General features: G+C 36.6%; 1 protein-coding gene across 4 annotated transcripts; it reads right to left on the bottom strand.

Annotated features, from left to right (window-relative positions):
- Positions 1 to 1,459: 1,459 nt before the first annotated feature.
- On the bottom strand, positions 1,460 to 11,649 carry LOC142555033 (uncharacterized). 4 transcript variants are annotated; one of them, XM_075665671.1, is made up of 6 exons: positions 11,466 to 11,649; positions 8,876 to 11,240; positions 8,737 to 8,782; positions 8,524 to 8,634; positions 8,255 to 8,326; positions 1,521 to 2,047 (listed from the first exon to the last, which is right to left on the bottom strand). In XM_075665671.1, exons 2-5 carry the CDS (start codon positions 11,222 to 11,224, stop codon positions 8,280 to 8,282), a joined length of 2,553 nt encoding a protein of 850 aa, XP_075521786.1. In that variant the 5' UTR covers positions 11,225 to 11,240; positions 11,466 to 11,649; the 3' UTR covers positions 1,521 to 2,047; positions 8,255 to 8,279. The 4 variants fall into 4 exon arrangements, with proteins under 4 accessions (XP_075521789.1, XP_075521786.1, XP_075521785.1 ...); XM_075665674.1 differs by having other exon boundaries at positions 1,460 to 1,940; positions 8,876 to 11,649; XM_075665670.1 differs by having other exon boundaries at positions 8,876 to 11,649.
- Positions 11,650 to 12,013: the final 364 nt, after the last annotated feature.

Here is a 12,013-nt window from a genome sequence, read left to right as displayed (position 1 = left end):
CTTCAAAGCTAAACGTACAAATTGAGGAAAATAAAAAAATTATAGAGAGAATCCATAAATAACATCAAACTTAAATATGCTATTATGAATTTTGATCAACATTCTATAATAAATTTGAAGGAACGAGAAAATAGACTGTTTGGAAATGGAAAATGAGCGAACAATTAATGATAGAATTATGCAGAAGTTTCCTGTAGATTTTTTGTTGGATGTGTTTGTTGTTCCTCTTTCTCATTCTTCCTTCCTGTGTTTGTTCAACTCCTCTGAGCTGTTTGGTCATCTTCCACGTTTATCACTGATGCGTCGTGGGTCACCTCCTCTATCGCGGTCTTCAACTGAAATTTTCGGGCTTGTCCATTGGGCCTTTCCACATTATGTAGGTTTGTTATTGTTAATTGGCTTCCAAGATTTTGGCTAAACAGTTACATAAAATAACAATGCGTGTGTCGCATTGATAAGAGAAACTAGTTTATTAAAAAGATGGTGAGCTTCAAGTCAATTACAAAGGAATTTAACCAAATTTATTTTCTATTTTTTCTCTTCTTTATTGATTTTGTCTTAGTTTTCTATCCTTTCAAAAATTGTTCTTGCTTTCTTCAACAGCAAAGTTGGAATATTTTGGATTGAAAAATCTCACCCAGCAGAAATTCAAATTCCCTTGTTTGAATAATTTTCAACTTTTAGCAACTTAAATTATCGATTCAGTAAAGGATAATTTGCGCCTAATCTTTACTTTATTACTTGATAGTGGGATTAGTTATATTCGTGCATGATGTTTACTTTAAAGCAAAGGTGATTTTTATAGATTTGGTATCTAAACTTTTGAAATGTGAAGGAACATGATTTATGCTCTCATCTGTCGAAAGGATTTCAACAAAAATTAACATCTCTTTATTTTCACAAAAATTAACATCTATTTAAGGTTCTTATCGAAGGTTTAACAGCTAAGACGGTAAAAATGGTTGCCAATAAGACATACATACCATTCGGACACTTTAATAGATTATTTTTTCTTTGAACTTGCCTAAAAAAAGTAAATTATTTTTGCAAAATTTTTAGAGTAGGTAGATCTCTTTTGAGACGGTCTCACGAATCTTTATCTGTGAGACAAATCAGCCCTACCGATTCACAATAAAAAATAATACTCTTAGCATAAAAGTAATAATTTTTCATGGATGACCTAAATAAAAGATCAATTTCACAAAATACGATCCATGAAACCGTCTCACACAAATTTTTGTCTAATTTTAAAAGGGAAGAAAAAGATTCTAATTTGAGAAGATTCAAATATATTTTTTAAACGAGGAATATAGACCACAAGAAGTAGTTCTGAACCTGCCGAGGTACTCTATAATTTAATTTAATTTAATTTTTAGAAGACCAAATACATCTTGTTTCCCAAAACATGCATTTTGTAGAAGAACGTACCCACAAAAAAAACCACCTTTGTCCAAGAAGATACCATACAAAGGTAATGTTTCTTGCATGCACCATCATGAACCCATTCAAACTAATGCCGATTAAAAACATACTAAAACAATCTACTTATTTATAAATAAAATTGGTAGCAACAAGGACAATTTACACCGGCAATATTCCCCCATCGCCGCTGTCCCAACCAACCAAAACTACAAATTCTTCTGTAGAACCCAAAAAAACACAAAACCCCTTGAACATAACCCAAACGTTCAAATGACAGCAAAAACAAGAATAAAAGTTTCCAGACATCTACCTAATTATGAACCATGGCATCTCATTCTGCAAATAGAATGAAGCTTTCCAGTCATCAACCTAAATAGCTAACCGAGACACCAGGTTCAGCACATGGCATGTAGCACAGCCGAAGATCTTCAAAGCTTCAATAACAGCAAGTTTCGGTCCAGACAAATTGTCCCAGAGATGTCCCTTGATGTTATAAAATGAGTCCCAAGACTTGCTTTCTGCAAACCATGTTTAGTTATAAAATGAGTCCCAAGACTTGCTTTCTGCAAACCATGTTTAGTTAAACATAACACGATGAATTGAGTGAAAATTCAGTGAACAAGTCCTGCGGAAAAATAGTAAACCATTCAATTACAGGTTGTAAATCATCTAGAATTAGTTGCACATTTGGAGAAACGAGTAAATATATCACATGCTGACACGTTAAGATGAAATATCGCAAGAATTTTTACAGTGTCAACAACTCATACTAAAAATAAGCAAATATAGATTAGAGAAGTAATCACTGCCATAACTGCTCCAGGCCACAACGTTCATACACAATCTTAAGGCCAAATAGTTTATCTTTTGTTTGTTTTATTTCACTCCACTCAGAGACTCGAGCCCAGTACTAAGTTTGGAAACCAACAGCTCCACCTTGGTTGGCCACATTTCACGGTCTAACAACAAGAAAGGGTGAGATGAATAAACTTACTGATAGTCTACAAAAGGTAACTTTTAATGATATAATACAAAAACAGGATAGTGTTATAACTTCAGTGTTCAACTTATCTCAACAAGACAGTAAACACCGTAATTCTGGGCTTCTGGCAGTATCAGCATTTAATTCAGCTGCGGTTTTTAATTTGGAAATAAAAAAGTACTAGATTCAGGCAGCCCTTGCGCCTGGAGCAAGGAGTAGCAACATGCCAAGTTAACCATATAAAGCACGCATCTTCACAGTGAAGACTGAAGTATTTGATATTGACAGAACCCCACACCTTTTACAGATGACTTTTTGGGGCCAAATATACAAATACAAGCCAAACAAAATTTTGGAATAATCCTGTTCTTTTGGAGCAGAGTCTTCAATAGGGAATCCATCAAATCAGGAATTATATATTTACTGCAAATTCTAATTCTTTCTGCCTCCAGTTATATCCATAATTGAATATAACATTCACCAACAGCATGGCGATATGCCACTTGTTCGATACCTCTTCTAACCTAGCATAAATTTGGAAGCATTATGATGAGCCTCTAGATTTACCTTGACTGGAAAAATGAATGTGATTCCCTGTGCCTAGAGCTTGGGTGCTCCTATTTTTCCCTTTCAATAATCATGAACGATCATGTAAATGAAAAGAATAAGGAATATGCAGGGGGTCTGCGACCGACACCTAAGAGAAAGTATTTTAATGTTCAAAACAACGAGGGAGGATGAATGAACTAACCAGCTGGAGGTAATAATATTATACAACAAACAATAATAGAAAATCAAGATTATCACTATGGTGAACCAAAATTAGCACCAGACTGCTTTAATCAAGCACATAGTTGTCAAAAGAGTATGACACATGCACTTAAGCCCAAACCGCAGCAAAGCGCACTCCGAGGCGCTCCGCTTCCATGAAACACGCGCTTCTGCCATGCATTCAGTCGTGCTTAAGCGCATTTCGAAGACGGAAAACCATTTTTTTAATTAAATTTCTAACAGAGACAGAAAATAACCTGTTGAAACCCTAACATCGCTAGTTTGCCTCAATCATCCAGTTGCAGGCACCTTGCCTCTGCCCTGATTATTTATTAAAAAAAAAAACAGTTTGATACACATTTTATTCTTGCCACATTTTAAAATAATTCTTTTATTTTCATTTTTTAGTATATTTTAATTTTTGCACTTTATTTCCGTAAAGCATGCACTTCACTTTGCGCTTAAAGCCCGGAGTCATTTGAGTGCTTTTAATTACTATGCTTCAGCAGTCAACCATCCAATTTTGAGCTTTTCAGACATAGTTACTAACTAACTTGTTTAGATAAATTTACACCATAAGCAATCAATCAAACCAATTGCCTTGGATCCATATTTACTATCTACCTCAATATTTACCTTAGAATTACCGCCAACATAAATGTTACTACGACGATATCATTCCCGAATGAACGAGTGGCACCTTGCTTCAATTAATTATTTGAGTCAATAATCAATCTTAGTTTATCATTTAGAAGCATAAAACATGCTACATCCATATTTCCACCGCATGTTCATCTTCATCACCTTGTTTATAAATCATTTTTTAACAACAAATTTATTAAATCAAGTAACAACGAGAGGATAACAAACAACTCGAGCAGCTTCAGGATGGTAATTAGCTTTCACCGTGAGTTCGAACAAAGATTTGAAGATTTTTAGATCAATTGTCTCTCCATATATTAAGCATGACGCTCCAATTATACATTTAAATGCCACAATTATTTGATCTGTACAACGCAAACAATCAAGGCAACAAACCATGTGTTATCACTGAGCCAAGTTATGCTTTTACTATCAAGGAGAAAATCAGGCCACCACAGTCAAGTTAAAAAATGCAGCTACGGATGACGCAGTATCTTCATATTCCGAGCAAGGTTCTCTCAGGTGATATCCTGAGTTGAGAGATTGGAAAGTAATTGCAAAGCCAAGACAATGGCTACAACTTTCATATAGAGCATTTTTCAAGGTACTTTTCGTGCGCAGCATCACAAATGGAACTGCACACACTGGGGTAAAATATTTTACATGGAAAATTCCAATTTTAATCATATTTCCTAAAATAGTGTAATGCCCAAACATAGAGAGAGAGAGAGAGAGAGAGAGAGAGAGAGATGGATATTGGACTGTGGGTTGGGCAGGGTGTGGGTTATGAACCCACATGAGCGTGGGTTGCCGAGATAGTCTTTTTAAAAGCAGAAATGTGGGATCCAAGTTTCATTCAACCTTTTCTCCCTCCTCCCGGTCACAAACCCACTCAATCACGTTTCACCCCCTTCTCTCTAAACTTTACGGCTCAAAACATCCTATGAATGTCCAACTCCGGATTCAAGACCTAGGCTTCGAGGATTCGAGTTTAATTTTTAGGGTTTTGACCGTTGGGCTGGTTTAAGCCATGTAATTAAAGATTAGAGATGTTTTATGCCATCATTTGCATCTTTTGTAAAGAAACCTTTGAAAAATTGGATTTTTAGGCATTTTAGCTATTTTGGGGATTTTTAGCTTGTGATTCGATTTGGGTGAGCATTTAATTCGATCTGTTGGCTTTTTTAGCTTGATTTAAAGCTTGTAGAGCTATGAGAATATATTTGGGGTTGATATATTAGATTTACCAAAGTGGTAATTATACACATTGCAAGTAGGCAAGTGAGTTTATGCGGCTGAATAAACATGCCATGTCCAAAAAATGTAATATTTCAATTTTAACAAAAATGGGAAATTGCTGAATTAAGTGATGAGTTCCATTTCATATTTAATCGGACTTGAATTGTGATTTATGACTGTTACATTTTTCGAATACAAGTAGGTATCTCCCAAAGGATTTTCTGGGTCTTCTGACTATTATTGAGGTATGTATGAGTTTTAAGATTCTAACTAGGCCTCATGCACTTGCCTATATTAGTTCGCTGGTAATATGAATTTCTATATTAAGAGTCAGGCCGTTGTCTGCTGATTATGAATGCAAGTATAGACTCTAGATGTGTCTGATATGGGTGTGTTTCTATATTATAAATTATGTTGCTCAGACTTGCTAGAGTATTATCTACGACTATGGTATATCTAGGCCAACCTATTGAATTGGAGCAGTGACTTGACTATACCAGGGTCCTCCAGCTGTTCAGCCAGTAGACATGTCTCATTGTTGCGGTCGGTTGACTTGGGCTCACAAGAATGAAGGGTGTTCACCGCATTGGTGAACCTCAAACGGACATATCATTCACTGTATTTGTTTCGACCATCCGGGAGTACTATATCAATGTGCACCTTACGAGCATTGATGATTTATGGATTTCTATGAGATTCTGCATATACATGATTTCATATACACTGAGCACTGGTTCACCCCTCGGCGGGGATTTGTTTATTGTTGTGGGTTCATAGGTTAACCAAAGGATTTGATGATGGGTGAACCTTCGGGAGTTGGAAAGGAGAATAATGTGATCTAGGTAGTTGTGCGAGGAGCGATTTGTTGTTTGGAATTGTATAACCTAAATTTTGCACCTACCTAGAGGATGTCTCCAGTATATCACATTTTATTTCCACAGCTCGTGTGTGCGTACTTTTGTGTGGTTGATGTATTTTATTTAAACTAAAATACTCACCTAGTTTAGCACAAAATAGGATTAGATAAATTAAATGAAATTTTAATCGACCACATATGTGATTTACTTGTTAATTATTAGTGAGATTCCCGGGCGTTACAAATAGAGAGATGTTATTTTTTTGCTTAAAAAATGGAGATTTCTTGAGTTAAAAGAACACAAACACCAAGTCATGCAAGGTGAAAGATGATCTGGTTGTGCATTAATACTTTTCATCTGTGTTCAGAAGTGTACCAAGGTAGGAAGAAGGTGAAAAATATTCTAGTTGTCTACTACTTATCATCTTTCATCTGCCTTTGGAAGCTTTAATAATTATGATTCAGTTTTCCAATATCATCATAGGAAATTGATATAGCTGAAATTGATATTATATGGCTTTGGGAGTTATCACTTAATTAACTGTGTTTATACTTTCGTTCACCTTTCTCGATTCAGCCTCGGCATTTTATATCATGCACCCACCACCTTTCATATTGATTCTCTAAGAGGTAGCAAAGACCTCATACACCGAGCCATATCAGCTCTCCTGAATTAATGAGTAACCATTTGAGAGAAACATCACGGTAGTATTTTCATTGGCTTCTTCGTGTGTTCTTTAAAAGATAATGGGTTGCTAAACAATTATTCTAAACAGACATTATTACAACCACAAATTTCACCATAAATAAATTTAAACATAAAAGGAAAAAAAAAATACCTCCAAAAATATATATTATTTGAAATATAAAGGAATACAAAACAAAGACCAAATCTTCAATAATGGAGATTATGCCCGCAAGAGAGAACCCTTGACAAGAGAATGATTTCTCTTGCTCCTAGCTCAAGCTAGAAAACCCTAACAAAATAGCATGCTGACTAATTCCAATTTCTAACAACCACCCCAATTTGTTCTTCCTGTTCCCCTAAACTAAAGTGTAACACATTCTTCTAACACATGCTCACGTGTATGCCCAACATAGATTTGTCTAAAATAAGTAGGGTACAATTTATTTGAGCCACACCAGCATCATATTGAATAATGATGCCGAACTCCAGCGTAATATCAAACTGCTTACATTTATTTGAAAGAGAAATATTATATTTAAGAAGAACAAACATTAAAAATTGAATTAACTCATAAATTGATGCTGACAACTGGCTTTATACTATTTTGGAAGGGGATTTTTATAGCCACACAGTTTGCAAAAAGTGTAATAACATAGCAATCTAATTATTTTTAGTCAATGTCACAATAAAGATCTAGATCTAACTAAAGATTCACCAAAAAAATGAAATTAAAAGGAAAAAAGGGCAAAAATCACCTTAAAATGCCTAAGAAAATTCAATATGAAACCTGCCAGCGTCCACTACCATAATTGGAGGATTGGTTTAAGTTGAGTTGTTGTAGAACTTCTTCAAACTCTAACTACGCAACACCTTAATTTTTGTGAAGAAAAAAAATCATAGGCCACAAGCATGCTGCACCTCGGCCATGCCCTGCTCGTCAGCAGCGGCGTGTGCCTTTTGATGTCAATGCACCTGGGGGTGTTTCCAAGAGCATTGATTTTTCATTTCCGTGTCTTTGGAAACTCTGATTGTAGTTCATTTATTTTATTTCATCATTATTTGGTCAATTAATTTCTGCAATCAGTGGAGAACATGCAATTATACTAGCAGTAGATTCAGACACTTCCGAAGTATTAATGACAGTCAAGCACATGCATTTCAGGTATAATTGGAAATGAATTTAATTTGAAATAACGATGAAAAGACTAGCATATTTGGACAGAATGGCAAAGCCTAACTGATACTACAAATTCAAAGTGAATCAACTTCTTTGGATCATGCAAGAAAAGCACGACTACTTTGAGCAATTACAGACAATTTTTAACTAGTTGAAGCATGTCTCCAGAAATTTGAAGCAAACAAACAAGTTTACAATCAAATACCTAATAAATTCCACTTGTACAACATCCATTGTGAACACAGGATCCACAAAGTTTCTAAAATTGTCTGCATAACAAAGTGGTATCATTGAAAGTCCTATACACATTTCTATATCAATATGATAATACAAATGAAACTACTTTAAATATTAAAAATTATAATGGATCCCGAAATCTGGTCGGACGTGGTAAGGAAAGAAGGAAGTCTAGGCTCTAATCCATGAGAATTTAATCACAAAAAGACAAATCCAATCAATAGTTAACCATTCCTGTACCTTAATATCATTCCGGTCCAAGTGATTATCTTGGATCCGATTCATTCGCTGAGGATTGGCCGCTGTCAGAATCTGTAGGTTAAATATAAAGAAATGAACATACATCAGTCATTTTAATGAAGAAATATAAAGATCATGACAGGTGACAACATAAGAATTACATCTAGGCCTGACCTAGAAAGACTAATTACGAATGCAAAATATCAAACTATCATAAAAGAATAAACATCAAATAAGGTAAAGTTGGAAGGACGAGGATAAACATTTACCACCGGAAGATGCTCCAGAATCGCTGCTGGAACTGCCTGAACTACTAGACCTACTTACATCATTCCCCTGCTTTCCACCTTCAACAGCATGTGTCTCCTGCTTATCAATGACTTCAGAAAAAGCAGAAAACAGACCTCAGATCTCCCAAAATACAATTCATAATCCATAAAAAGCGTCAACAGGAAACTGAAAATACAAGAGTAAACTAACACCTGTTCCACTTTCAACCTGGACCTCCTGTACAGTTGGGGTGGTGGTCTGAAACAATTTGCAAAGAAAATTTCAACTAATAGAAATGACATTATTTAAGCATTGGGATATATTTCAAATTATTCACCAACTCTTACTTACCATCAGTGAAACAGACTGATTAGATACTGTTCTAGCTTGAAGAGCAAGTTCAGCTTTTCTTTTATTCTTGCTCAAGCCCTTTTTGTAATTACTCACAAATCGATCAAGCTCCCACAGTGTTTCTGGATCGACACTATCAATATCCACCTCAATCTCATCGTCATGCTGAGAAAGTGCAGTATTATTCTTCTTAATGATTTGAACAATGGCATCAAGCTTATCAGAAGCCAAGCTCTGAAGGTTAGTGCTAAGTCTTTGCTTCTCCTCGTAAGTCATGTCCCTTTTATTCAGATCCTTAGCTTTAGGTTTCTTAGGAACGGGCATCCTGCCAACATGCGAACCTTCAATTTTCGAATCAATAGTCATAGAGGCAGCAGGTGTGAAGGCATGAACAGAGGCTGGTGCTAAATAAGGCTGAGGAAACTTTCTCGAAGTGGGAGTAGGCAACCCTGCGTCCTGGTACACATGATATTTCAAATAGGGATTATACTTTGTCTCCATAACAGCCCACTTCTCCTCAAAGATACCAGACAATTCTTCCGCCATAACGTGAACATCCTGACCCTTTGGGTTGTAAGTCATAGCATTGCGAAACACAAGTCTCACATCCTCTGCAAACTCTCTAGGAGACTTGTACCAGTTTTGGGATAATCTATTTTTAATTGTACCCAAGTCCATTGGATGCTTAATGATAACATGATAATCATGCAGCCCTAGGGCCTTGGGATCCACTGACTCGTTAAATACCCAACCGTGCTTATGCTTCATCAACCTCTGAAGTATACTGCTACAGCTCTTAAACACTTTATCCCTGTTCTTATCAAACCCAAAAGCGAAACCAGGTGCCTGTTCTAATCGACCACCATGCTTCCTCCCATGATTGGTTTTCAATTTCTTGTTACTTTCAGGAGGCAGTCTTTCCTTCCCTAAAAGGAACTCTGAATTTCTGTAATACTGATTCGCCTTTGGAGTTCTCTTATCCTTGTCAATAATTTCACCAGCATCATGGGTGTTCTCCATTACAGCAATACTGAGCTGCTTGCTATATGACTTTGGTTCTAGAGTTCGTGCAGTACCCACATCGGAACTAAGTCTAGCCAACTTCATAGATGCAGTTTCTTGGAACCCCATCACACTCACCTCTGAATTAATTCTCACCAATGCCCTCCTCTCCACTGCATCATTCGGCACATTCACTGGTTGAGGACAATAACATCCACCAATTTCACCGCCCTCAACACCAGAGTCTATATCATTGAAATTATTATTGATAACCTGGGTATTAGATGAAGCAAGTTCCTGCACTTTGACTTCAAGCTGATTAACTAACCTTCTAATCTGATCAAGCTCATGCTCTAACTTGCTCCTAAGCTCCTTAATATCATCTTTCTGTGTTGCTTTTGATAACCTAAACAATACCCTATCATCTATCCTAGTTATCACCAGCGCCTGCACCAGTTCATTTGCGTTTGAAGGCCGATTGCTAGAGGGAGCTGGCGGTAGCACTGACATTGAATTTTCATCATTTAGCAGCTCAATCTGACCGCAATTAGGCAGATCGTTTACACATGATAATGGAGATGATTCCCTCAAATTCTGTCGCTCATGCTCACTTGTCTGCAGTTTATCATTCTTCTCACTATGAAACGAGGCAGTTTCCTTTGGGCTCTGGGCTTCAGCATCATTCAGCAATGGAGACGATATTCTCTGATTCTGCTGCCCCAAACTTTGACAGCAACTGCCTTGCCCCACCATGTTCTGATTCGAACACTCATTCGCAGACACTGATGGCCTCTGCTCATAATTCTTTGCTTGTTCTGACAGCTGCTGAGACTGGAAGGAATCCACATCTCTGTCTGCCAATGTTTGTGAATGAGTCTCTTCAATCGGGGAGTGCACTTGAAGCCTTTCCCCAGAGGAATCAATACCCTTGGTCACTAATGCTTCCACACTTTCTTGCAGAATAATATCACCTACATACCTGGGGGATGTGGCTGGAATGTCATTAGTGGGCTTCGGAGTCAAGGCAACCGCAGAATGGATAAGTTCCTCGGTGGAGGCAGCTGTGGTGATAATGGGAGAGAAAGCCTCAGTGGATGCAGCGGTGGTCGAGGTATTCTCGGTGCTGGTAGACAAGGCTGTGGAGGTTCCAGTTCTGGTGTTTGCTGCATCTATGTCGATGCTAGTTTTTGGGACTTTCTTGCGGATCCTTCGTGTATAAACTTTGCTGTTTTCAGTCCATAAAACCGTACTCGGTTTCAAATAATCATAATTGAAATCCCCAGTGGCGCCAGAAGCCATACATGTAACACCAACTATTTTGATCACGAAACCACAACTTTTCCACATCAAACCTCAAACAACCCTACGACAAGAAAATCAAAACTAACCCCGATTCAAAAGAACAAAAAAGAAACTTGAGCTCGGAAACTACCCAAAATCCTAGCCTTTCAACATACAAATGCAGGTTCAACGCGCGTAAATAAAAAAATCAGACGTCAGAACTAAGAAAAACTGAAGATTCAAGCATTTGAAATTAATATTACACTCAAACATACACGTACAAAAGAGCAAACAATCATGTCCCAACCTTTAGGGTTTGAAGGTAGACGGGGATCACGTTGGATTTGCCCAGAAAGGGATCTAATTGGATTTGAGATTGGGACCTCACTCGCCGAGTGAAAACGTTGACCTGTAATCATGCTCCTCAACCGTTTCCCCACCGACCCACTCGTTAATATTGTAATACTTCAATGACTTTTGGACACAGTTCATAAATTTTCCCAATTGAGGAGTCATTGGTAAATCTTGGATTTAATATACTAACTTGGAAATCGAGTAAATTGTATTAAGAAAGTCGTGTCACATATTCGATCACTTTTTTGGCAATAGACATTTCATGGTAAATCTTAATTTTGAGAATCTTGATAATTAAGAAAATAATTAAGTAATAGTTATATATATATATATATATATATATATTATTTTAAAAGTATATGTCTTGGTCGAACCATACATACATATATATATATTTATATATATATATATAAATATATATTATTTTAAAAGTATATGTCTTGGTCGAACCATACATACATATATATTCACCAATACTTTGGCAATAGACGTTTCATGGTA

The sequence above is a fragment of the Primulina tabacum genome, chromosome 9 (genome assembly GCF_025594145.1).
Source record: "Primulina tabacum isolate GXHZ01 chromosome 9, ASM2559414v2, whole genome shotgun sequence".
Classification (NCBI taxonomy): Eukaryota; Viridiplantae; Streptophyta; class Magnoliopsida; order Lamiales; family Gesneriaceae; genus Primulina; species Primulina tabacum.
Note: the sequence above shows the minus strand (reverse complement) of the source record. Positions and strands in the feature narration are given on the sequence as shown.

Excerpts from the sequence above, each read along its gene's own strand:
- LOC142555033 (XM_075665674.1), bottom strand. The coding sequence starts at position 11,224 with ATGTGGAAAAGTTGTGGTTTCGTGATCAAAATAGTTGGTGTTACATGT. Across the intron at positions 8,783-8,875 it reads ATCAGTCTGTTTCACTGATG|ACCACCACCCCAACTGTACA; the intron begins GTAAGTAAGAGT and ends AAATTGTTTCAG. Across the intron at positions 8,327-8,523 it reads TTCTGGAGCATCTTCCGGTG|ATTCTGACAGCGGCCAATCC; the intron begins GTAAATGTTTAT and ends TTTAACCTACAG.